General features: G+C 46.0%; 1 protein-coding gene across 1 annotated transcript in view; it reads left to right on the plus strand.

Moving 5' to 3' along the window:
• ECEL1 (endothelin converting enzyme like 1) overlaps window positions 1–27,576 on the plus strand; it is an 86,871-nt gene that overhangs the window by 37,929 nt on the left and 21,366 nt on the right. The window contains exons 2-8 of the mRNA XM_058187323.1: window positions 10,854–10,922; window positions 14,556–14,666; window positions 17,157–17,249; window positions 18,545–18,669; window positions 22,234–22,456; window positions 23,980–24,078; window positions 25,172–25,246. Of these exons, the coding sequence (XP_058043306.1) occupies window positions 10,854–10,922; window positions 14,556–14,666; window positions 17,157–17,249; window positions 18,545–18,669; window positions 22,234–22,456; window positions 23,980–24,078; window positions 25,172–25,246 (795 nt within the window). The remainder of the gene's footprint in view (window positions 1–10,853; window positions 10,923–14,555; window positions 14,667–17,156; window positions 17,250–18,544; window positions 18,670–22,233; window positions 22,457–23,979; window positions 24,079–25,171; window positions 25,247–27,576) is intronic.

Genomic DNA, 27,576 nt, shown 5'->3' on the forward strand with positions numbered 1-27,576 from the left:
TCGCCATCGCTACTGGTTCTCCGAACCACCGGCTGCCATCGCTACCGGTTTGGCCAAACCGGGTGGCAGTTAAGAAGCAAAAAGCAATTTCACCCCTCCTCCACCCCTCTTCTTGCCTTTGATGGCAGGGTGCCTGTGAGGCGCCAAGCCGAACCTGGCAGACCTGAGTGTGGCGTTTGTAGAGTGACATCTTGGCACATGGATCGGCCATCCTGGCTGCTCCCTCCTGATGCTGTGGTGCTTGTTTATGTCGTTGGCAAATAAATCTAAACGGTGACACAAAGCCAAATAATCATTGAGCTGTCTTTTTTTTTTTTAAATAATTTTTATTTCCATTTTCCAACATCATATTTATGTACAAACTATTATCCATCATTAATCATTATTTTTTATTTATTACTAATTCAGGCCTGCCCGATTGCCACTTCCTTTCTTCACAACCTCCCTCTCTACCCTCTACTACTTTTTCATCCTTAATCTCCTTCACTTTACTACTTCCTCTCCTCCTTCTCCACTCCTCCCTTCTTCCACCCTATCTAACCTTCTTATTCCCCTCCTCCTTCTCTACTCTTTCCTACCTACTTTCTTCCCTCCTTCTACTCCTCTCTCCTTTTCTTTCTGAAATGGCAGTTGAGCATCCCCAATATCATTTTAAATTTTTTAATTTCATATCTTCAAAAATTACTGTGCATTAATAATCAATCCATGTATCATTTTCCCCCCCTTTCCCCCCCTCCTCCCCCTTCCCCCCCCCCCGACTTCCCAGAGCAAATACCGGGTATTATGACCAACAATCACAAGCTAAAGTATACAAAATATACATAACCTCCCACCTTTAAAAATTTGAAACTTTAGATCCCCTCACAATAAAAATAAAGGAGCTTATCAGGCTATGGAAGGAGAGCTCCCCGCAAGCCTCAGAAGCTTTTTCTGTGGCTATATTTGGGTGTCTCAACTTCAGCCTGAATGCTCATCTCTCCCTCTTTGAGAATTCCAAGCTGTTGGACCAGATTTACGATGTCCTGACAGCTCTACAGACTAGGGAGTTAGCAGCCTAATCAAAGCTGCTTCCCAACGAGAGGAGCCATGCCGGAAGCCAATCATTGAGCTGTCTTGGCGGCCAGGAATTTCCCAAGTTTCTGTCGGAAATGGCCAGTGGGCACCAAGTTGGACATGAGAGCCGTGTTCCAATATCTCAGGGGCTGCCCCAAAGAAGAGGGAGTCAAACTATTTTCCAAAGCCCCTGAAGGCAGGACAAGAAGCAACAGATGGAAACTCGTCCAGGAGAGAAGCAACCTGGAACTAAGGAGAAACTTCCAGACAGTGGAACTACTTGCCTCCAGAAGTTGTGGGTGCTCCACCAATGGAAGTTTTAAAGAAGAGATTGGACAAGCACTTGTCTGGAATGCTTGAGCAAGGGGTTGGACTAGAAGACCTCCAAGGTCCCTTCCAACTCTGTTATTCTGAGACTCGAGACTAGAAGGAGTGCAGAGAAAAGCAACAAAGATGATTAGGGGACTGGAGGCTAAAATATACGAAGAAAGGTTGCAGGAACTGGGTATGTCTAGTTTAATGAAAAGAAGGACTAGGGGAGACATGATAGCAGTGTTCCAATATCTCAGGGGCTGCCACAAAGAAGAGGGAGTCGAGCTATTCTCCAAAGCACCTGAGGGCAGGACAAGAAACAACGGATGGAAACTAATCAAGGAGAGAAGCAACCTAGAACTAAGGAATTTCCCAACTGTCAGAACAATTAATCAGTGGAACAACTTGCCTGCAGAAGTTGTGAATGCTCCAACACTGGAGGCTTTTCAGAAGAGTTTAGAGTCTGAAGTAGTGTAGGGTTTCCTGCCTAAGCAGGGGGTTGGACTAGAAGACCTCCAAGGTCCCTTCCAACTCTGCTATTCTATTGTATTCTATTCTGTGCTAAAATGCCGGCAACCCCGTTCCAGAGCAGCAGCGCCCCGTCATTTTGCATCGCAAAGCAATAACTACCGTTGTGCGTCTCCCGGCCTTCGCCCTCCCATCTCCGTTTCATCAGTCACATCTCTCCAAGCTGGCAGAGGACAGGAAATGAAAAAAAAGCTTGGAGGAAAACAAGGGAGCGAGAAGAAAGCCGATAGCGCAACGAATTCACAGCGACATGACGGAATGGGAGGGTGGATCTGGGGTGGGTTGGGAGGAAGGAAATTCTGAGTCATTTTGCATCAATTTGGTCTTTCTGCAGATGGGCAACGAGGCTACTTACCAGTAGTCCTTGACTTACAACCGCAATGGAGCGTGGAATTCCAGCTAGTCCTCGACCTTATGACCAAATCGAGCCTCAAAGTTCCCTGGCTAATGAGAGTTCAGTGACTCCTGGCCCCGTTTTACGAGCTTTCTTGCTGCAGTCGTTAAGTGAACCACTTCAGTATAACATGGTTTGTTAAGTGGGTCTCCATTGACTTTGTTTGGTTTTTTAAATGGGGTTTTTATTGGTTTTATACTGTCCAACCAACTTTGAATTTTCTCTTTTTAAACTGGTTTTAATTTTTGTATCAATTGTTTTATTCTGGCTGTGAACCGCCCTGAGTCCTTTGGGAGAAGGGCGGTATAGAAATTTAAACAAACAAACAAACAATAAATAAATAAATAAATGGTCGCAAAAAGGGATCACGTGACCTCGGGACCGTCATAAATACGAGCCGGTTGCCAAGCGTCCGGATTTTGATGCTGCAACGGTCGTAAGTGCGAAAAACGGTCACAAGACATGTTTTTTTTAACACCGTTGTAACTTCACAGAGTCACTAAATGAATGGTTGTAAGTTGAGGACTATCTGTAGCCCTTGCCTTACAACCATAATTGAGGCCAGAATTATACTTGTAAGTAATATGATTCCTATATGACCAGGAGTAATTTTCAGCCTTTCTCATGATGGTCATTAAGAGAACACTGCGGTCCTTAAGCGAACCCATTCATTCATGCTAGAGACTGGCACAAACCATCGCAAATCATGGCTGGGTGACCGCAGGGCACCGTGGTTGGTCATAAAGCTGACCCACTTCACAAGCCACGATGGGGTGTGGGATCGGCTCAACCATCTAGGATAGCTAGGGGTGCACTGTAAACTGTAAAACATCCATTCCATGGTTGTCGTAACTTTGAACAGGTGTAAAACGGGACCGGTCATTAAGCAAGGATTACCTGTATTAACTGTGTTCACACACTGCTTTTGAAATGATCATTCAACTGACCTGTTTTCTGCATTGCACACAATGCATTAAATCGGTTTTTCTCAACCTTTGGCAGCCTGAAAATGTATGGACTTCAATTCCCAGAATTCCCCAGCCAGCCATGCTGGGAATTGAAATCCACAGGGCCGCGGTGTGGCTCAGGCTGTAAGAAGCGTGTTATTAAAACACAGCTGCCTGCAATTACTGCAGGTTCTAGTCCCACCAGGTCCAAGGTTGACTCAGCCTTCCATCCTTTATAAGGTAGGTAAAATGAGGACCCAGATTGTTGGGGGGGGCAATAAGTTGACTTTGTCAATATACAAATAGAATGAGACTATTGCCTTACACACTGTAAGCCGCCCTGAGTCTTCGGAGAAGGGCGGGATATAAATGTAAAAAAAAACACAAAAAAAAAACACACCTTCAAGCTACCAAATTTGAGAAACCCAGCATTAGTTGAAGAGAAATATCCTCACACTAGCTGGGGAATTCTGGGAGCTGAAGTCCACAGTTCCAGGAATCCACACACCTTCAAATTGCCAAATTTGAGAATCACAGCATTAGTTGGATACGAATATCAACCTCATTGGCTGGGGAATTCTGGGAGCTGAAGTCTACACACCTTCGAGTTGCCAAATTTGAGAAAACACAGCATTAGTTTAACAGAAATATCAACCTCACGCTGGCTGGGGAATTCTGGGAATTGAAGTCCATAGCTTTTAAAACTGGGGAGGTTGAGAAAACTCGGATCTTGGCTGTTCTTGTGCTGCGTGGCATTTCCTCCGTCGAGATACTATTTAGCAGGATTTTATGTGTGCTACGCGCCAAGTATGTCAGTGCAGCGCGAGGCTTATTGTATTGCCTGGTGCCGAAGGATGAAAGCTGGACCAATCAACAGCTCATTGTGAGCAGTTTCCATAGCTCTTGACAAAAATCCATCAAATCCCTTCCAATTTTTTTTCCATTTATGACAGGGAATGATTTTTTAATTTTTCTATTTATTCTAGTAGTATGAATTGTGTCGCGATTTCACCTCTGTTTTTTATGGCTGTAATTGGAGTTTTGGAATACTCCAACAGGGCAGGGTACAAAAATCAGGATAACAAGAGTTGGAAGGGACCTTGTAGGTCATCTAGTCCAGCCCCCTGCCCAAGCAGGAGACCAAACAAATTTTGCCAAAATGTTCTTTTTTCATCGTTTTTATTCATTTTCTAATAGTTCCTTGCTCAGTTTATTAAGTCACGTCTTCTTTCGTCCTCAAATTCTGATTTCTCTATTTTTATTCGTGTTCATTATCTTTCATTCTTTTTTTTTTTAACTGTTTCAATTTTTATCCTAATATATTCAAATATATTCGGGGTTGCCTTTCTTCCATTTCATCTTTTGCTTTTCACAGCAATCATTTCTTCTCTTGTCACTCCTTTCCCTCCCTCCTTTCTTCCTATCTACTTTCTTCTCTCCTCTCCTACTCCTTCTATAAATCTATAAATCCTTATGATTCTATAAATCCTTATGATTTATATTGATATATTGACCATCACTTGTGTTGTAAATGTTGTACTTTGATGAAGGTATCTTTTCTTTTATGTACACTGAGAGCCTATGCACCAAGACAAATTCCTTGTGTGTCCAATCACAGTTGGCCAATAAAAAATTCTATTCTATTCTATTCTATTCTATTCTATTCTATTCTATTCTATTCTATTCTACTTCCCCTTCCTTTCTCCCACTTCGCCCTACTTCCTCCTTATCTAACCTCTCCTACTCTTATTTCCCCTACCTTTCCTCCTCTCCTCTTCCCTTTCTTCTTTCTCTCTCCCTCCTTCTCCCTTTCCATCTCTCTCCTTCTTCTCTCTCTCCATTGCTGAATTTGTTTTCATACCAATATTTCTGGTGCCCAGACAACCCTGATTTTCTCATTTATTATGCATATTTCGCAAACCTCCCCTCCTATATTTTAGTTATTAACATTGTCTTCATCTTATTCCGTTTATATCATACAATCAATTGAGGCAACTTTCAACCTCTTATTTTCTTAAGAGTTTTTGTTCACAATTCAATATTTATTATTTTTCTTCCAATAGCGTACATCATTTACTAGCATTTCAATTTTATTCCCTTTTACATTTTAATTTCAATCATTTTCACTTATAAACCATGCTATCTTTCCCATTTCATCTGCTGGGTTTTCCATTCTTTTATATATTTAAAATTTATTTTCCTTACCATCCACTTTAATTCTCTCTCATTCCCAGCATTCTCAGACACAAACAGAAACAAAAAACATATATCCCATTATATCTTCCGCATTTAATTTATGCTAAAACATATGAAGAACGGTTGCAGGAACTGGGTATGTCTAGTTTAATGAAAAGAAGGACTAGGGGAGACATGATAGCAGTGTTCCAATATCTCAGGGGCTGCCACGAAGAAGTGGGAGTCGGGCTGTTCTCCAAAGCACCTGAGGGTAGAACAAGAAGCAGTGGATGGAAACTGATCAAAGAAAGAAGCAACTTAGAACTAAGGAGAAATTTCCTGACAGTTAGAACAATCAATCAGTGGAACGACTTGCCTGCAGAAGTTGTGAATGCTCCAACACTGGAAATTTTTAAGAAAATGTTGGATAACCATCTGACTGAGATGGTGTAGGGTTTCCTGCCTGGGCAGGGGGTTGGACTAGAAGGCCTCCAAGGTCCCTTCCAACTCTGTTGTTATATATTATATTATATTATATTGTATTGTATTGTATTGTATTGTATTGTATTGTATTGTATTGTATTGTATTGTATTGTATTGTATTGTATTGTATTGTATTGTATTGTATTGTATTGTATTGTATTATATTATATTATATATTAATTTACTTCTCCTCCTACTCTCTTTTTTTCATTTTCATTCATTCATTTCAACGTTTTTTACTACCTTTTTAGAATAATCCATATATTTCTTTTAATTTCCATTATTCCAGAAAAAAACCCCTGGGAGGGGAGGGGTAGCATGGATATGCATGCGTGTCTCCCGCGTGCGTGGCAGAGATCCAAAAATCAGCTGGCCGGCGGGAGGCGCGGCGCATACGCGCGGTGGAGCTGATCTAAGGTGACGGCTCGCGTGCCCGCAGAAATGGCTCCGCGTGCCACCTGTGGCATACGTGCCCTAGGTTCGCCATCCAGGTGTTAGGGGTTCTTACCTGTCAGATATTCACCTGAGTTGGCCAGCTGCTAGGAAAGAGAATTGCTTTGTCTGAAAAGAAAAAGATGAGATTTGTATGGGTAGGACACGTGGGAAAAAAAAGCCCAAAATATTTCAGAATCTGTGGAGTGGAGGGATGCGCTATAGCCGGGGTCTCCAAGCTTGGTCCCTTTAAGACTTGTGGACTTCAACTCCCAGAGTCCCTCAGCCAGCAAAGCTGGCTGAGGAACTCTGGGAGTTGAAGTCCACAAGTCTTAAACGGACCAAGCTTGGAGACCCCTGTGCTATAGGGAGCACTGGAATGCAGAATTCAAGGTTCTACTTGGCAGTAATAAACACATTTCCCCTTTAAGTCCTGAAGGTGCTTTTTTTTTATTTTTTCAAGAGGCAACTGGACTTTCTGCTTTTTTCTTTTGAAGACATTTCGCTTCTCCTCCAAGAAGCTTCTTCAACTCTGACTGGATGGCGGGGAATAGAACGATTTATATTTCTTGCAGACGGCCGGTCATTTGCATCCTTTTTTAGAGGGTCGTTGAGACCGCTTGGAGGTTGATCTGTGTCCTGTGGAAATCAAAGCAAGGCTACAAAGATCTGATACTTCGCTGCATCTTTAACAACGACACGGATTTAAAGAGGGAGGAAAGGCCCATCAAATTTGCCCAAATCATAAACAATATTCAAACGGAGGTTGACTGGTCGGGAAAGGGGCCGCAAATCAAGAGAAAGCAATTTAAAAGAGAGACAAGTACCAATCCCCTTTGGAAGCTCTTTAAATGCACCCGATACGAGTTGGAGGCTGATTTTTAACTCGATAAAATATTTATGCACACGAGGCCATGAGGAGGATGGGCGTGTGTGTGTGTGTGTTTTTGCAGGGATGAAAGCTGAGCTTCAAATATCTCGAATCGCACGGGGTGTTGTTTTTTTATGTCCTTCCAGGCGGCGTTTTGGGCGTTGTGTGTATTTATGGAAAAGATCTTGAAACGCTTTAAAAAAAAAAAATTAAAGCTCTCCTTCTCCGTCGGACTTCTGTTGACCCGATGGACGTTTGGAGTCAGCAGCGTGAAGTCTCTGCAAATAAAGGCAATTGCAGGTTTAGCAATACACACGGAGAGACATATGCACAGGCACGAATTCAGAGAAAGCCTGTTTTATCATCTTTTTTTTATTAGACGCAGGACTTTAGGGGTGTTTTGATTTGCGTTTCTGCATGAAGCAGGGGTTAAATATGACATTAAGTGTAATGTATTTGAATTTTTGGAGGGAAATTTGGGCGGGAAAATGCACGTTGCTGATTGGCTGATGCCTCAGCCAAATTACTATTTAAAGAGGGTTTTTTGCCTGTTGTTCTCCGCTGGGATCACAATAAACTAAAGAGTTGTTGTCACTTGTATCATCTCCTGCCTCGTCATTGCCCGAACCTAACATTAAGAGTGTTCAATTGTCTTCAGTGGCAAGTCCTGCACTTAAGCAGGAAAAACCAGTTGCCCAGGTACAGGATAAGGCAGTACCTGGCTCAACGGCACAGGTGGTCCTTGAATTATAACCCCAATTGAGCCCAACCTTCCTGTTGCTAAGTGACACATTTGCTAAGTCAGTTTTGTCGCATTTTTATCGCGATTGTTCAGTTAGCAATAGCGATAGGAGACTTATATGCTGCTTCACAATGCTTTTATAGCCCTCTCTAAGTGGTTTACAGCATCAGTCTCTTGCCCCCAACAATCTGGGTCCTCATTTTATCAACCTGGGAAGGATGGAAGGCTGAGTCAACCTTGAGCTGGTCAGGATCGAACTCCTGGCAGTCGGCAGAGTTAGCCTGCAATACTGCATTCTAATCACTGTACTGCCACGGAGGGAAGGGAAGGGAAGGGAAGGGAAGGAAGGGTAATAGCACTTAGACTTATATACCACTTCACAGTGTTTTAGAATAGAATAGAATAGAATAGAATTTTTATTGGCCAAGTGTGATTGGACACACAAGGAATTTGTCTTGGTGCATATGCTCTCAGTGTACATAAAAGAAAAGATACGTTCATCAAGGTACAACATTTACAACACAATTGATGATCAATATATCAATATAAATCATAAGGATTGCCAGCAACAAGTTATAGTCATACAGTCATAAGTGGAAAGAGATGGGTGATGGGAACTATGAAACGATTAATAGTAGTGCAGATTCAGTAAATAGTCTGACAGTGTTGAGGGAATTATTTGTTTAGCAGAGTGATGGCCTTCGGGAAAAAACTGTTCTTGTGTCTAGTTGTTTTACGTTCCTCTCTAAGAGGATTAAGAGTTAGTAACGTGGTCTGGCTTCCCCCATGACTTTGCTGGTCAGAAGGTTACAAAAGGGGATCATGTGACCCCGGGACACTGCAACCATCATAAATATGAGTCGGTTGCCAAGCATCACATTGTTCCCATCACCCATCTCCTTCCACTTACGACTGTATGACTGTAACCTTGTTGCTGGAATCCTTACGATTTATATTGACTGTTCCTTGATGAACGTATCTTTTCTTTTATGTACACTGAGAGCATATGCACCAAAGACAAATTCCTTGTGTGTCCAATCACACTTGGCCAATAAAATTCTATTCTATTCTATTCTATTCTATTCTATTCTATTCTATTCTATTCTATTCTAATATGATTTGATAGCTTATCTGTTCCCTATGACTATCATTAAGTGTTGTATCTTATGATTCTTGATGAACGTATCTCTTCTTTTGTGTACACTGAGAGCATATGCACCAAAGACAAATTCCTTGTGTGTTCAATCTCACTTGGCCAATAAAATTCTATTCTATTCTATTCTATTCTATTCTATTCTATTCTATTCTATTCTATTCTATTCTATTCTAATATGATTTGCTAGCTTATCTGTTCCCTATGACTATCATTAAGTGTTGTACCTTATGATTCTTGATGAACGTATCTCTTCTTTTGTGTACACTGAGAGCATATGCACTAAAGACAAATTCCTTGTGTGTTCAATCTCACTTGGCCAATAAAATTCTATTCTATTCTATTCTATTCTATTCTATTCTATTCTATTCTATTCTATTCTAATATGATTTGATAGCTTATCTGTTCCCTATGACTATCATTAAGTGTTGTATCTTATGATTCTTGATGAACGTATCTCTTCTTTTGTGTACACTGAGAGCATATGCACCAAAGACAAATTCCTTGTGTGTTCAATCTCACTTGGCCAATAAAATTCTATTCTATTCTATTCTATTCTATTCTATTCTATTCTATTCTATTCTATTCTATTCTATTCTAATATGATTTGCTAGCTTATCTGTTCCCTATGACTATCATTAAGTGTTGTACCTTATGATTCTTGATGAACGTATCTCTTCTTTTGTGTACACTGAGAGCATATGCACCAAAGACAAATTCCTTGTGTGTCCAATCTCACTTGGCCAATAAAGAATTCTATTCTGTTCTGTTCTATTCTGTTCTAAAAAAAACCTGAATTTTGATCACCTACGCGTATTAAACAGTCATAAATCACTTTTTCAGTTCTGTTGTAACTTTGAAAGTCACTAAATGAATTGTTGTAAGTCAAGGACATCCTTTAAGGCCTGTGCGAGGGGTTTAAGTATCCTAGTGGATCACTGTTGAAGTATGAGCCGGCAGTGTGCTGCAGCTGCTAAAAAGTCCAAAGCAATCCTAGGCTGCATTAACAGAGGGATAGAAATAAAGATCACATGAAGTGTTCAATACCACTTTATAAGGCCTTGGTAAGGCCACACTTGGAACATGGCATCCAGTTTTGGTTGCCATGATGTCAAAAAGATGTTGAGACTCTAGAAAGAGTGCAGAGAAGAGCAACAAAAGATGATTAGGGGACTGGAGGCTGAAACACATGAAGAACGGTTGCAGGAACTGGCCCTGGCTAGTCTAGGGAAGAGAAGGACCAGGAGTGATATGATAGTGGTCTTCCAATATTTGAGGGGCTGCCACAGAGATGAGGGAGGTCAACCTATTCTCCAAAGCATCTGAAGACCAGACAAGAAGCAATGGATGAAAATCAAGGAGATTTCTCCTAATCAAGGAGAGAAACAACCTAGAAATAAGGAGGAATTTCCTGATAGTGAGGACAATTAGCCAGTGGAACGACTTGCCTTCAGAAACTCTGGTTGCTCCATCACTTGAGGCTTTTAAGAAGAGACTGGACAACCATTTGTCCAGAATGGTTCTCCTGCTCGAGCAGGGGGTTGGACTAGAAGACCTCCGAGGTCCCTTCCAGCCCTAGTATTCAACGATTCCCTTTTCCAATTCTAGGATTCTAAATTTGGTTTGTTTGAACCTAACTACTTTTTGGCAGCTTCGGTTACTGTGTGGACGCAGCCAAGGAGGAGTTGTTGGTGGATCACCAAGTAGAATCAGCAATTCTACTTCAGACTCAATACCTGGTGTATTTTTTCTCCACCTGACAGATTGACCAGGATGGACTGACCTTATCCGAGAGAACCCTCTACCTGGGCCAGGATGACGAAAGCGAAAAGGTAAAGAAAGAGAAAAAAAACAGAAATACAGTATATCATGCCCTCCTCAATGCCTGTTTGAAAAAGAGACGGCTTTGCAAACAAATTTATTCATTTATTATTTAGTAATTTTTTTATGCTGCCCATCATCATTACCTCCTTTTTATGACCCCATATAATCCCTTGCGGGGGGGAGTTCTGGGCAACTGAATGGAGCTGAGTGTTTACTGGCCGGATGCCCTTCCTGTCGCCAATGCGGAGGTGTTTTTTTTTCCAGCAGATAAATTCTCATTGTGCCCAGAGACAAATATCTGCCTCTACCTAGGATCGAACTCACAGCCTCCTGATTTTTTTTTAACGCTGCCCATCTCTCTCCAAAATTTGGGGGAAGGCAATGCCGAGCCACCCTTGCAAAGCTGCTTCCTTTAGAAGCAGCCATGTCCATTTCCCACAATGCCTGGCTGCTACGTTCCTGCGCTCTGATGCATTGTGGGAAATTCAGTTTCAGGAGCAAGACGGATCCTCGGGGGAGCAGGTAGGTGTCCGGAAAGCCTCAGAAACAGGGGTCCAAGCAGGGCCCGAGCGGGTTTGAGCATCCTTTAGAAATAGCTGTGTCCGTTTCCCACAATGCCTGGGAATGACGCTCCTGCGCTCCAATGCATTGTGGGAAATTCAGATTGTTTGCAGGACACATCAGCAAGGGAGCAGCTGGGTGCCTGGGAAGCCTGAAAAACTGGGGTGCCAAGCAAGACCTGAGCAGGGTGAACTAACTTCCTTTAGAAGCAGCCGTGTCTGTTTCCCACAATACCCTGAAGCAACGCTACTGTGCTCCGATGCATTGTGGGAAATTCAGATTTTTTTGCAGGACAGGTGAGCCAATCCTCGGGGGAGCAGGTGGGTGCCTGGGAAGGCTGAGAAAAAGGGGTTGCCAAGGAGAGCCAAGGAGGGCCTGAACAGGATGGAGCATCCTTTAGAAGCAACCTTGTCCATTTCCCACAATGCCAGGGAATGACGCTCCTGTGCTCCAGTGCATTGCGGGAAATTCAGAGCTTCTGCAGGATAGCTCATCAGGGGAGCGGGGAGCATCCAGAAAGGCTGAGAAACAGGGGTCCAAGCAGGGCCCGAGTGGGGTTGAGCATCCTTTAGAAGCAGCTGTGTCCGTTTCCCACAATACCCTGAAGCAATGCTACTGGGTTCCGATGCGTTGTGGGAAATTCAGAACTTCTGCAGGATAGCTCATCAGGGGAGCAGGGGAGCATCCAGAAAGGCTGAGAAACAGGGGTCCGAGCAGAGCCCGAGTGGGGTTGAGCATTCTTTAGAAGCAGCCGTGTCCATTTCTCACAATGCCTGGGAATGACGCTCCTGCGCTCAATGCATTGTGGGAAATTCAGATTGTTTGCAGGACACATCAGCAAGGGAGCAGCTGGGTGCCTGGGAAGCCTGAAAAACTGGGGTGCCAAGCAAGACCTGAGCAGGGTGAACTAACTTCCTTTAGAAGCAGCCGTGTCTGTTTCCCACAATACCCTGAAGCAACGCTACTGTGCTCCGATGCATTGTGGGAAATTCAGATTTTTTTGCAGGACAGGTGAGCCAATCCTCGGGGGAGCAGGTGGGTGCCTGGGAAGGCTGAGAAAAAGGGGTTGCCAAGGAGAGCCAAGGAGGGCCTGAACAGGATGGAGCATCCTTTAGAAGCAACCTTGTCCATTTCCCACAATGCCAGGGAATGACGCTCCTGTGCTCCAGTGCATTGCGGGAAATTCAGAGCTTCTGCAGGATAGCTCATCAGGGGAGCGGGGAGCATCCAGAAAGGCTGAGAAACAGGGGTCCAAGCAGGGCCCGAGTGGGGTTGAGCATCCTTTAGAAGCAGCTGTGTCCGTTTCCCACAATACCCTGAAGCAATGCTACTGGGTTCCGATGCGTTGTGGGAAATTCAGAACTTCTGCAGGATAGCTCATCAGGGGAGCAGGGGAGCATCCAGAAAGGCTGAGAAACAGGGGTCCGAGCAGAGCCCGAGTGGGGTTGAGCATTCTTTAGAAGCAGCCGTGTCCATTTCTCACAATACCCTGAAGCAACGCTACTGGGCTCTGATGCATTGTGGGAAATTCAGAGCTTCTGCAGGAGAGATCATCAGGGGAGCAGGGGAGCATCCAGAAAGGCTGAGAAACAGGGGTCTGAGCAGGGCCTGAGCAGGAATGGGTCCAGGGGTGATATTCAGAAACTTTAGCAACCGGTTCTCTGCTTGGTTGATGAGGGGGCGTGGCCATGGTGGGTGTGGCTTATTCTGCCTTCTGCACCACAGGGGGGAGGTGGCGTTTTCGCCCTCCCCAGACTCTGGAGACTTTCCTTGAGCCTCTGGAAGGGCAAAAACTACCTCCCCCGGGCTCCGGAGGCCGGAAACAGGCCCATTTTCGGACTAACAGTACTTCCAGTAGGCCTGTTTTTCACCCTCCCCAGGCTCCAGAGGCTTTCCTCGAGTCTCTGGGAGGGCGAAAAAAGCCTCCCCCAGGCTCTGGAGGCCCTCCAGAGGCTGGAAATGGGTCCGTTTCCGGACTTCCGGAACTTCCGGGAGGCCCATTTCTCGTCCTCCTAGAGCCTCCGTGCAGGGGTGCTGCACTTACCTGGCATCCAAAACGGGTTGTGTGAAGACTTCTGGGAGGGGCAGGGCAGGGTCGGCCGAGTCAGCCAGTCCTTGCAACTACCGGTTCGGTGAACCAGATTAAAATTAGCATCCGGTCAGAGGTGAAATCTAAAAATTTTCCCTACCGGTTCTGTGGGCGTGGCTTAATTGGTGGGCGTGGCTTGGTGGTCAGGTGACCTGATGGGTGTGGCTTGGTGGTCAGGTGACTGAATGGGCATGGCCAAGAATAATAAATAATAAAAATAATAAAATATACAAAACTTGGGAGATCACCGGTCTACCTTTGTTAAAAATAGAGGCACCGGTCTACTAATTGCCTTTTTTTGGGAGGCACTGGTCTACTTCTTTAAAAATAGAGGCACCAGTCTACCAATTGCCTTTTTTTGGGAGGCACCGGTGTACCTTCTTTAAAAATAGAGGGACCAGTCTACTAATTGCCTTTTTTTGGGAGGCACCGGTCTACCTTCTTTAAAAATAGAGGCACCGGTCTACTAATTGCCTTTTTTGGGAGGCACCGGTGTACCTTCTTTAAAAATAGAGGCACCGGTCTATTAGCTGCCTACAGCGCTAATCAGCTGTAGTGCGGCTCTTTGAAGCGCCGCGGCAATCATTTAAGGCCGTTTATAGCTATATCACCACCGAGAGCTTCAGGGACAGAGAAGAGGAACACCGAGTCATGGGCAGTGGGGGGGGGGGCAGGGATTTTTGCTACCAGTTCTCTGAACTACCCACCCCCATCGCTACCGGATCGCGTGATCCAGTCCGAACCAGAAGTATTTAACCCCTGCATCCGGTTCTCCCGAACCGGTCTGAACCAGCTGAATCCCATCCCCTGGATGGGTCCTCTACGAACATTTGAGTTCATCAGCAAAGAAAAGATGTTTTCTACCCTCAATCAACTTGAGAAGGGCCTTCCCCTGATTGCACAAACAGCTTGGCTGCCTGCTCTGTTGGGACCACTCAAGGGACCTGATCCACAGACTCTCCTGGGCTTCCAAAATCTTGTCTTTTTCCAGATCTTGGCCGCTTACGTGGCATTCATGGAGCGCCTTTTGAACCTGCTGGGTGCCGAACACGTGGAACAGAAAGCCAAGGAGATTCTCCAGCTGGAGCAGAGGCTGGCCAACGTGAGTGTGCCGTCTTGTCCTTCTGGGTCCCCTGAGCAAAGCTGGCCCAGAGGGGACAGCCTTCATCGGCCAGCTTCCCTTTCCAGAATAGCCTTTTGGTACATCCGGACAAAGCTTTGGATTCAAAGGTGGGAAACTAGAAATATATGACGGGATGTACCAACATCCTTCATTCATCTGCTCATTGTCCTGTGGCGTTCACGCCACACATTTCACCTGGGTTTCAAACAAACCCATTTTCAGGGTTTGCACATCTCCTGCAGCCATCCACAAGCCTAGTAAACTAGGTTCCAACCACAGATTAAGCTCTGCTAAACTCTCCAAGTTAACAGAATAACAGAGTTGGAAGGGACCTTGGAGGTCTTCTAGTCCAGGCGTCTCCAATCTTGGCAACTTTAAGACTTGTGGAGTTCAACTCCTAGAATTCTGGGAAGTTGCCAAGGTTGGAGACCCCTGTTCTAGTCCAACCCCCTGATCAAGCAGGATACGCTATCTCAGTCAAAAGGTTGTCCAATCTCTTCTTAAAAACCTCCAGTGTTGGAACACCCACAACTTCTGGTGGCAAGTTGTTCCACTGGTTAATCGTTCTCGCAGTCAGGAAATTTCTCCATAATTCAGGGTTGCTTCTCTCCTTGATGAGTTTCCATCCGTTGCTTCTTCTCTTGCCTTCTGGCAGCCCCACAAATATTGGAAGACCGTTATCATGCCCCCCCTTAGTCCTTCTTTTCACTAGACTAGACAAACCAAATTCCTGCAACCGTTCTTTGTATGTTTTAGCCTCCAGTCCCCTAAATCATCTTTGTTGCTCTTCTCTGCACTCTTTTTTTTAAATTTGAATTTATATCCCGCCCTTCTCCGAAGACTCAGGGCGGCTTACACTGTGTTAAGCAATAGTCTTCATCCATTTGTATATTATATACAAAGTCAACTTTTATTGCCCCCAACAATCTGGGTCCTCATTTTACCTACCTTATAAAGGATGGAAGGCTGAGTCAACCTTGGACCTGGTGGGACTTGAACTTGCAGTAATTGCAAGCAGCTGCTGTTAATAACAGACAGACTTAGTCTGCTGAGCCACCAGAGTCTCCACATCTTTTTTATGTCATTGAAAATGACTGAGTTCGATGCCCAGATACATTTTCCTAGAAATTTTACCAGTTGGGAGAAAACATAAGTTTTCAGTTTTTGGGGGTGAGTGGGGAGGTTCTAGCCCAGTGATGGCTAACCTTTTTGCCGTCGCGTGCCGAAAGCGGGGAGAGTGCATGGGGTCACGTGCATGCGTGCCCACACCCATAATTCAATGCACTCCACTCCCTGCGCATGCACACGTGAAACACACACACCCCTGTGCTTCCCCTGCTTTTGGCACGCGATGACACGATGGGCCCGGTAGGCCCATTTTTCGCCCTCCTCAGGCTCCACAGCCTTTCTAGGAGCCTGGGGAGGGTGAAAACGGCCCAAAAATCAGCTGGTCAGGGAAGCGCACGCATGCTGGAATTGAGCTAGGGCAATGCTCGTGTGCCCACAGATATGAAACTGATCAAGCAAAGAAGCAACTTAGAACTAAGGAGAAATTTCCTGACAGTTAGAACAATTAATCAGTGGAACGACTTGCATCCAGAAGTTCTGGGTGCTCCAACACTGGAAATTTTTAAGAAAATGTTGATAGCCATTTGTCTGAAATGGTGTAGGGTTTCCTGCCTGGGCAGGGGGTTGGACTAGAAGGCCTCCAAGGTCCCTTCCAACTCTGTTGTTATATATTATTATTATTATTATTATTATTATTATTATTATTATTATTATTATTATTATTATTATTATTATTATTAATTAGATTTCTATACCGCCCTTCTCCCGAAGGACTCAGGACGGGTACAGCCAGAATAAAAACCCAAAACAATACAATATACAATTAAAACAAAATTAAAAAACTTATTATATAATTTGTCCGAAAAACTTTAAAACATTTAAAATTCTAAAAACCCATTAAAATTCATATAAAATTTAGAAATATAAAATATAAATTTAAAATACAACAAAATTTAAGCCAGCCCCGCGCGAATAAAAAAATATGTTTTCAATTCGCGGCGAAAGGTCCGAAGGTCAGATATTTGGCGTAAACCAGGGGGAAGTTCGTTCCAGAGGGTAGGAGCCCCCACAGAGAAGGATCTTCCCCTGGGGGCCGCCAGCCGACATTGTTTGGTGGACGGTACCCTGAGAAGTCCCTCTCTGTGAGAGGTCGGTGGGAGGCATGAGGTAACAGTAGGTGGTCCCGTAAGTAAGTACCCAGGCCCTAAGCCTAATATATATTATATGACTCTGCGTGCCACAGGTAGGGTAGTTGCGTATGTTCGCCCTCAGGGTTCTAGCCCATGAAGGAACCGGGACAAAAACCTTATCACTTCTGCCTTTCCCAGATGGGCAGAGGATGATGGGACCTAGCTGTGAGAGGGAGTCTGGTCCAACTCTAACTTTCCCCCCCTTTGACAGATAACCATCTCAGAGTACGATGACCTGCGGAGAGATATCAACTCCATGTACAATAAAGTCACACTGGGGGAGCTGCAGCGCATCACGCCTAACGTAAGTGTCGATGGCGGGTAGAGGTGGGATTCAGCCGGGCGAACCGGTAGTGGCCACCTGCGGGTGGGTCCCTTCCTATATTGCTGTGTTTTTGACGCCGCACACATGTCTGGACGACATGCCTGTGAGCGAATTGCCGTGTTGTTTGACGTTGCATGGATGTGTGGACGGCGCGCATGAGCGAATTGCCGTGTTTTGTGACACTGCATGCAGGCGCTCACATTTCTGGTGCTGGGCGAACCAGTTGCTACCGTATGTGAATCCAGGGGCCAGGGAGCATCGAGGGGGCAGGACAGGCCCAAAAGCAAGAGGAACATTGGGCAGAAATGTGGTTGCACTTACTACCTACCAAATTGTCCACTTCTTCCCTTTTCATATTAAATTCATATCACCCCAATACCCTTTTTTTTCCCTGCAAGTTGAGTGGGTCCTCAATTTACGACCACAATTGAGCCCCAGATTTCCGTTGCTAAGCGGGTCAGTTGCGGCACATCTCACGATCAAAATTCAGACGGTTGCAGTGTCCCAGGGTGATCCCCTTTGGCAACCCCGGACTTCCGTTGCTAAGCAGGGTGGTTGTTAAGTTGTTTAAATCAGGGGTCTCCAACCTTGGCAACTTTAAGCCTGGAGGACTTCAACTCCCAGAATACCCCAGCCAGCAAAGCTTAATCTCTTGTAATCCCTTCCTCTGCAATCTCTCCACTTTAAGAGGTTAAGAGGGAAAAAAACAGATTCAGCTGACTGGGGAATTCTGGGAGTTGAAGTTCATCAAGCTTAAAGTTGCCAAGGTTGGAGACCCCTGGTTTAAATGAGTTTTGCCTCCTTTTACGACCTTTTTTGCCCCGGTTGTTAAGCAAATCCCGGTCGTTGTTAAGTTAGTCACACGGTTATTAGGTGAATCCAGCTCCCTCCCGTGGGCTTTGCTCGTCAGAAAGTCGCAAAAGGGGATCTCACACACACACACACACACACACACACACACACACACGGGACGCTGCAACCGTCATAAATATGAGTCAGTTGCCAAGGGTCTAGGTTTTGATCACGTGACCTTAGGCGTGAAAGCCTGCCGGATGAATGAAGGATCGGTTTTAAAAAGACAAGATAGCAGCCACCCTCATGCAGCCTGTCCCATTTTGACCGGGAGGATTACCGTTGCACCGCCATCTTGACTTTTTTGCCCTTCCCTCCATTACACTTCCACGGCCAGCAGCAACTTCAGGATAGTTGGACTCTTATTTTAGGAAGGAATCATTTCAGAAGTGACAAGTGTTCCGCTTGCTGCTTTCCGACAGTTAAAATGGAAGCGTCTTCTGGACAGGATATTCCACGAGCGTTTTTCGGAAGATGAAGAAGTGGTACTCTTAGCCACGGATTACATGCAGCAGGTCTCGGAGATCATCCAAACGACACCGATCAGGTATGGCTGGGGATGAGGGGATGGGAAGGGGCTGCCAGAATAAGGAGAGGGCTTGAAATACCCTCTTTCCCAGCCAGAGAGTGACTGTATCAGCTCCAGTAAAAAGCAGCCATGAGCTGGCTGGGGGATTCTGGGAGTTGAAATCCACGGGTCTTAAGGTTGCCAAACTTGAGAAAGTCTGCCCTCAATCATATGTGGCCAAACCTTGGCAACTTTAAGAGCTATGGACTCCCCAGCTAGTTATGTGGCTGGGAAATTCTGGGAGCTGAAGTCCATCAGGCATAGCTCTCTAGAAGATTCTGGGAGCTGAAGTCCATTGGTCTTCCACTCCTAGAAAAGCTACCTGGGGGATTCTGGGAGCTGAAGTCCATTGGTCTTCCACTCCCAGCAAAGCTCCCTGGAGGATTCTGGGAGCTGAAGTCCATTGGTCTTCCACTCCCAGAAAAGCTACCTGGGGGATTCTGGGAGCTGAAGTCCATTGGTCTTCCACTCCCAGCAGAGCTCCCTGGGGGATTCTGGGAGCTGAAGTCCATTGGTCTTCCACTCCCAGCAGAGCTCCCTGGAGGATTCTGGGAGCTGAAGTCCATTGGTCTTCCACTCCCAGAAAAGCTACCTGGGGGATTCTGGGAGCTGAAGTCCACAGACCTTCAATTTGCCAAGGCTGGGCACATCTGATTTTGTGGAGATCTTCATTAAATGGAAGACTTATCCCTTAAATCAGGGATTTTATTGCAAATGATGCCATTGGAATCAATTACACCCGTAAATTGATGCAGATCGCAGGAATGGAGATTTCACAGCCACTTGCCTTTAATGGACATTCCTTCCCACAAATCCAGTAAATTGTGATTCTCTGCTATTTACTGTATCACATTATTCCGGGGATAAAACTAGTTTCACAAAGGGAATTTTGCAATTTTGGCGGATTTTTATTTATTTATTATTTATTTTTCGCATTTTTATACCGCCCTATCTCCCTAGGGACTCAGGGCGGTTTACAGCCAGAATAAAACATACATATAAATACAGGATAAAACAACAATTAAAAAACTTCTTAAATAAGGCCGAATGTTTAAAATAGAAATACAAATAATAAAACCCCATTAAAACCAAATTCAAAATTTAAAAATTCTAGTCCAGTCCTGCACAAATAAACAGATGTGTCTTAAGCTCGCGGCGGAAGGTTCGAAGATCAGGAAGTTGGCAAAGTCCTGGGGGAAGTTCGTTCCAGAGGGTGGGAGCCTCCACAGAAAAAGCCCTTCCCCTGGGTGTCGCCAGTCGGCACTGCCTGGCTGACGGCACCCTGAGGAGTCCCTCCCTGTGAGAGCGCACGGGTCGGTGAGAGGCAATCGGTGGCAGCAGACGGTCCCGTAAGTAACCCGGCCCTATGCCATGGAGTGCTTTGAAGATAATTACCAAAACCTTGAAGTGCACCCGGAAGGCCACAGGTAGCCAGTGCAGTCTGCGCAGGAGAGGTGTCACATGGGAGCCACGAGGGGCTCCCTCTATCACCCGCGCAGCCGCATTCTGAACTAACTGGAGTCTCCGGGTGCTCCTCAAGGGGAGCCCCATGTAGAGAGCATTGCAGTAATCCAGACGAGATGTCACGAGAGCGTGAGTGACTGTGCATAGGGCATCGCGGTCTAGAAAGGGGCGCAACTGGCGAACCAGGCGAACCTGGTAAAAAGCTCTCCTGGAGACGGCCGTCAAATGGTCTTCAAAGGACAGCCGTCCATCTAGGAGAACGCCCAAGTTGCGCACCCTCTCCATTGGGGCCAATGACTCGCCCCCAACAGTCAGCCGCGGCTGCAGCTGACTGTACCGGGGTGCCGGCATCCACAGCCACTCTGTCTTGATGTGAACAAAACAGCACAGCAGGGGTGGAATCCAATTTTTTTTTTTACTACTGGTTCTGTGGGTGTGGCTTGGTGGGCCTGGTGCGGCTTGGTCGGCGTAGCAGGGGAAGGATACTGCCAAATCTCCATTCCCACCCCACTCCAGGGGAAGGATATTGCCAAATCCCCATTCCCTCCCCATTCTGGGGCCAGCCAGAGGTGGTATTTGCCGGTTCTCCGAACTGCTCAAGATTTCCGCAGAGTGGGGAGGGAATGGGGATTTTGCAGTATCCTTCCCCTGCCACGCCCACCAAGCCGCACCATGCCCACCAAGCCACGCCCACAGAACGGGTAGTAAAAAAAGTTTGAATTTCACCACTGCCCCAACCACTAAACCAGGAATGGAGGCCAGTTGGTCAAGCCTCTGGATTTTGACCAGATGACTGTGGGAAGGCTGCGACGGTCATAAGTATTACAAACGGTTCGGAGCCATTTTTTTCCCCCCAGGGCTGCTGTAACTTCAAACGGTCACTAAACAGACTGTTGTAAGTCGAGGACCCTGCGTGTGTGTGTGTGTGTGTGTGAACTTTGTCCATACTTCTCAATTTGCCCGCTTGGATTTTTAACAATGACCGTGAAAAAGTGGGGAATTCTGGGAGGTGAAGTCCACAGCTTTGCAAGTGGCCAGGAGCCGAGGTGGCGCAAGTGGTTAGAAGTGTAGTACTGCAGGCTACTTCAGCTGACTGCTAGCTGCGGTTGGGCAGTTCAAATCTCACCGGTTCAAGGTTGACTCAGTCTTCCATCCTTCGAAGGTGGGTAAAATGAGGAGCCAGATTGTTGGGGGCAAGAGGCTGATTCTGTAAACTGGTTAGAGACGGCCGTGAAGCACTGTAAAGCAGTATATAAGTCTAAGTGCTATTGCCCTTCCTTCCTTCCTTCCTTCCTTCCTTCCTTCCTTCCTTCCTTCCTTCCTTCCTTCCTTCCTTCCTTCCTTCCCTCCCTCCCTTTTGTGATGATGCCGTGGTTAAAATCCAGTATTGCAGCCTAACTCTGCCCACTGCCAGAAGTTTGATCCTGACCAGATCAATGTTGACTCAGCCTTCCTTCCTTCTGAGGTGGGTAAAATGAGGACCCAGATTGTTGGGGGCAAGAGGCTGACTCTGTAAACCGCTTAGAGAAGTCTGTAAAAGCACTATCAAGTGGTATGTAAGCCTAAGTGCTAGGGCTAAGTGCTAAGGAAGGAAGTGAGAAAGAGGAAGGAAGGAAGGAAGGAAGGAAGGAAGGAAGGAAGGAAGGAAGGAAGGAAGGAAGGAAGGAAGGAGAGGAAAGGGAAGGGAAGGGAAGGGAAGGGAAGGGAAGGGAAGGGAAGGGAAGAGAGGGAGGGACAGAACAGGCGGTGCAGTGGTTAGAATGCAGTATTGCAGGCAAACTTTGCCTTCTGCCAGTTCGATTCTCACCGGCTCAAGGTTGACTCAGCCTTCCATCCTTCCGAGGTGGGTAAAATGAGGACCCAGATTGTTGGGGGCAAGAGGCTGACTCTGTAAACTGCTTAGAGAGGGCTGTAAAAGTGCTATGAAGCTGTTGTGACTCCGGCCCTCGTGGAGGAGAGTGACTCGGAAAGTGAGGGGAGGGGGACATAACAGAAGCGATATATAAGTCTAAGCGCTATTGCTATTGCTATTGGCCACCCCTGCACTAATCCCATCTGATCGTGTTCCTTCCACTGCAGGATCCTCCACAACTACATGCTCTGGCGCATCGCGGTGGTGCTGAGCGAACATCTCTCCACCCCGTTCCGGGATGCCATCCACGAGTTTGCCAAGGAGATGGAGGGAGCCGAGAAGCCGATGGAACTAGCCAAAACATGCTTGAGTCAAGCCAACAAGCACTTTGGGATGGCCTTGGGGGCCCTGTTTGTGGAAGAATATTTCTCCTCCACCAGCAAGGCCAAGGTAGGAGCCTACGGTAGAGGAAGGGTCTCGAGAACCCAGATTTGATCGCCAGCGGGTACACCATCCAGATTTGATCGCCTGTGGGTACACCATCCAGATTTGATCGCCTGTGGGTACACCATCCAGATTTGATCGCCTGTGGGTACACCATCCCCAACACGCCCAGTCCAGGATCTTCCGGACAGCCGGGACCCTCAGATCCTCATAATATTTTATTTATGCATTTCTTAAGAAAATTTATATGGCCGTCTGACTCACTCACAGTGACGCCGGACCACTTGCAGAAACGCAGGTAGTCCTCGTACTTGCAACCATTCTTTTAATGACCGTTCGGAGTTACAACAGCACTGGAAAAAAAAGTGACTTAGGACCGTTTTTCACACTTCACAACCGTGGCAGCCATCCCCAGGGTCACCTGATCAAAATTCAGATGCTTGGCGACTGACTCATATTTATGACGGTGGCTACGCCCCGGGAGGTCATGCGATCCTGTTTTGCGACCTTCCGACAAGCAAAGTCAGGGGAAATGCCAGATTTGCTTAATTTGCAGCAATGGGAGACACCTGAGGGTAGGAAAATTAAATTTGGGGATTTTGACGGGCGCTTCTTAGTTCCGGCTTTGCCTTACTGTAATTCACTTGATCTTTGTAAATGTTGTACCTTGATGAAGGTATTTTTTCTTTTATGTACACTGAGAGCATATGCACCAAGACAAATTCCTTGTGTGTCCAATCACACTTGGCCAATAAAAAATTCTATTCTATTCTATTCTATTCTTTAGTAAATTATACCTTTTTTTTTTCAACCAATGGAATTTAGGATGGTTCTTTCTTAGAAGTTCAGGTTTAGGCTAAATGCAGCATCCAGAACCCGGAGAAACCCGGGCTGTGATTAGGGGTGAAATGCTCCCGGTTCGGACCGGATTGCCTGATCCGGTAGCGATGGCGACGGGTGGTTCGGAGAACCGGTAGCAAAAATCCCTATTCCACCACCCCCCCCATGCCCAGCTGAGCTGCATGATCATCAGAGTTTTTTTGTTTTTTTTTTACTTTTAAAAGCATTTTTTCTTTGGCCGAAAAAATGCTTTTAAAAGTAAAAAAAAAAAAAGCCTCTGATGAGCGCGCGGCTCAGCTGGGATCGTCAGAACCCTTTAAAAGCGTTTTTTCTACAACCTCTTCGGCCGAAGAGGCTGTAGAAAAAATGCTTTGAAAAGGCTCCTCTGGCGATCCCAGCTGAGTTGCCTGATCATCAGAGGCTTTTAAAAGCATTTTTTTACAACCTCTTCAGTTGAAGAGGTCGTCGAAAAAATGCTTTTAAAAGTAAAAAAAAGTTGGCCACGCCCACCCAATCACATTAAACCCCCCTCCTCACCAAGCCACACCCACAGAACCGATAGTAACAAATTTTACATTTCACCCTTGGCTGTGATGCCTAGTGAGTACGGCTTTCTTTCACCAACAAATGGTCTTTCTTCTCCCCTTCTCTTGATTGGACGGGATTCTCCAATCACGTTTTGGGAACAGGTGCAACAGTTAGTGGAAGATATCAAGCACATCCTGGACCGGCGACTTGAAGAACTGGAATGGATGGACGAAGAAACCCGGACAGCAGCCCGAGCGAAGGTGGGGAGCCCCGGAGGGGATCATGGGAATGGAACTACTCAGCCCGAGAAGCTGCACTTTTTAAATTAGGGCACACAATCGCAAATGGTTGTGTTTTGTGTGGGTCAGTCCCCACTCAGGTTGGGAGTCGGTCTGTATTTCTTAAGGTTGCCAAGAATAAGAAAGGCTGCCTTAAAATATTATTTATTACACCAGCAAATGGGCACCTTTTTGAATTCATTACTGGAAACGTCTGTTCTGTTCTGTTCTTATTTTATTTTATTCTATTCTGTTCTGTTTTATTTTCTGTTCTGTTATATTCTGTTCTGTTTCATTCTGATTCTGTTTTGTTCTTATTCTGTTCTGTTCTTCTTCTTGTTCTGTTCTTATTTTATTCTGTTCTGTTCTGTTCTTATTTTATTTTATTCTATTTTGTTCCGTTCTGTTTTATTTTCTGTTCTGTTATATTCTATTCTGTTTTATTCTTATTCTATTCTATTCTGTTCTGTTCTTATTTTATTTTTTTATTTTTTATTTTGCATTTATATCCCGCCCTTCTCCGAAGACTCAGGGCGGCTTACACTATGTTAGCAATAGTCTTCATTCTATTTGTATATTTATATACAAAGTCAACTTATTGCCCCCAACAATCATTTCTATTCTATTCTGTTCTATTCTGTTTTATTTTCTGTTCTGTTTTATTCTTATTCTGTTCTGTCCTTATTCTGTTCTGTTCTTATTTTATTTTATTTTATTCTGTTCTGTTTTATCTTCTGTTCTGTTCTTATTCTGTTCTATTCTGTTTTATTTTTATTCTTGTTCTGTTTTCTATTTTCTTCTGTTCTGTTCTATTCTGTTCTATTCCATCCAAAAAAAAATTTACCCAGGTTCATTTTTATAAATCACACAATGCTTTATGATCTTGAGCTTCTAAACCTGGATTGAATTTTAAACTCTTGTTTAAAAAATTCCTGGTTAGATCAGGAGGGTATGGTGGGTACCGTCAGCAACACCCAGCTGAGACCTCACTTGGGCCATTGGGCACCATGTTGGCAGCCTCTCATACCGATACTGAAGATGTCAGCCGGGTGTTTGAAACCTGCTTCTCTTGTAGTTGAAGCACATGATGGTGATGATTGGATATCCGGACTTCCTTCTCAACCCTGGAGCCGTGGACAAGGAATACGAGGCAAGTATCAGAGAATCCAATTTCCCATCAGGGTAAAACTTTCTATCAAAGGAATCACCTCAACAGATGAAATAAGTCCACCGTTTGCAGCCCTTCGTCTCATCTAAGTTTGATGAATTCAAGGCGTTGCCAATCTGGAATCCCACATAGCTGACACACGAAAGCTGCCCTAAATTCAAGTAAAAAAATTTAAAAGTAGACGAAATCGGGAAGATTTCAAGAAATATGCAGGGACCTTGTGTGATGTCAGGTGATCCCTTGGCGATAACAAAATAACAGAGTGGGAAGGGATCTTGGAGGCCTTCTAGTCCAACCCCTGCACAAGAAGAAGACACTAAACCCACAATGGTAAACGTGTGCCAGAAGTGGCACGCAAAGCCATTTCTCCGGGCATGCGTGCACTGGGCAGTTTTATTTATTTTTATTTATTTATTTATTATTCGAATTTATATACCGCCCTATCTCCCAAAGGACTCAGGGCGGTTCACAGGCATATAAAACATCAATATACAAATTAAAATAATCCTTAAAAAACTTATTCTAGCGCCCGAATTATTAAAAATAGAAATATAAATATAAAATATAAATATTAAAATCAATTTAAAACCCCTCTAAATTTAAAATCTAAGCCAGTCCTGCACAGATGAATAAATGTGTCTTGAGCTCGCGACGGAAGGTTCGAAGGTCAGGAAGTTGACGGAGTCCTGGGGGGAGTTCGTTCCAGAGGGTGGGAGCCCCCACAGAGAAGGCCCTTCCCCTGGGCGTCGCCAAACAACACTGCCTAGCTGACGGCACCCTGAGGAGTCCCTCTCTGTGAGAGCGCACGGGTCGGTGAGAGGTATCTGGTCGCAGTAGGCGGTCCCGTAGATAACCCGGCCCTATGCCATGGAGCGCTTTAAAGGTGGTCACCAAAACCTTGAAGCGCACCCGGAAGGCCACAGGTAGCCAGTGTAGCCTGCGCAGGATGGGTGTTATGGGAGCCACGAGGGCTCCTCTATCACCAGCGCAGCCGCATTCTGGACTAACTGCAGCCTCCGGATGCCCTTCAAGGGAAGCCCCATGTAGAGAGCGTTGCAGTATTCCAGGCGAGGCGTCACAAGAGCGTGAGTGACCGTGCATAGGGCCTCCCGGTCCAGAAAGGGGCGCAACTGGCGCACCAGGCGAACCTGGTAGAACGCTCTCCTGGAGACGGCCGTCAAATGATCTTCTAGAGACAGCCGTTCATCCAGGAGGACGCCTAAGTTGCGCACCCTCTCCATCGGGGCCAATGACTCGCCACCGATGGTCAGCCGCGGATTTAGCTGACTGTACCGGGATGCCGGCATCCACAGCCACTCTGTCTTGGAGGGATTGAGCTTGAGCCTGTTTCTCCCCATCCAGACCCGTACGGCCTCCAGACACCGGGACAGCACTTCGATAGCTTCGTTGGGGTGGTCCGGTGTGGAAAAGTACAGCTGGGTGTCATCCGCGTACAGCTGGTACCTCACACCGAACCCACTGATGATCTCACCCAGCGGCTTCATGTAGATGTTGAACAGAAGGGGCGAGAGGATCGATCCCTGCGGCACCCCACAAGTGAGGCGCCTCGGGGCCGACCTCTGCCCCCCTGTCAACACCGACTGCGACCGGTCGGAGAGATAGGAGGAGAACCACCGATAAACGGTGCCTCCCACTCCCAATCCCTCCAACCGGCGCAGCAGGATACCATGGTCGATGGTATCGAAAGCCGCTGAGAGGTCTAATAGGACCAGGGCAGAGGAACAACCCCTATCCCTGGCCCTCCAGAGATCATCCACCAACGCGACCAAAGCCGTCTCCGTGCTGTAACCGGGCCGGAAACCGGACTGGAACGGGTCTAGATAGACAGTTTCATCCAGGTGCAAGGGAAACTGATATGCCACCATACTCTCAACAACCTTCGCGCGGCGGGTTGGAGACCGGACGATAATTACCTAAAACAGCGGGTCCAGGAAGGCTTCTTGAGGAGGGCCTCACCACCGCCTCTTTCAAGGTGGCGGAAGACACCCTCCACCAAAGAAGCGCCAGAATCGCCTGGAGCCAGCCTCGTGTCACCTCCTGCGTGGCCAGCACCAACCAGGAGGGCACGGGTCCAATAAACATGTGGTGGCATTCAGCCTCCCCAACAACCTGTCCATGTCCTCGGGGCGACAGGGTCAAACTCATCCCATAAAATGTCACCAAGACCACCCTCAGCCGTCTCACCCGTATCACGCAATCTTGGTCCAAACCATCCCGAAGCTGAGCGATTTTATCGTATAGATAACCGTTAAACTCCTCAGCACGTCCCTGCAGCGGGTCATCCCGCTCCC

This window comes from Ahaetulla prasina, chromosome 6 (assembly GCF_028640845.1).
Source record: "Ahaetulla prasina isolate Xishuangbanna chromosome 6, ASM2864084v1, whole genome shotgun sequence".
Classification (NCBI taxonomy): Eukaryota; Metazoa; Chordata; class Lepidosauria; order Squamata; family Colubridae; genus Ahaetulla; species Ahaetulla prasina.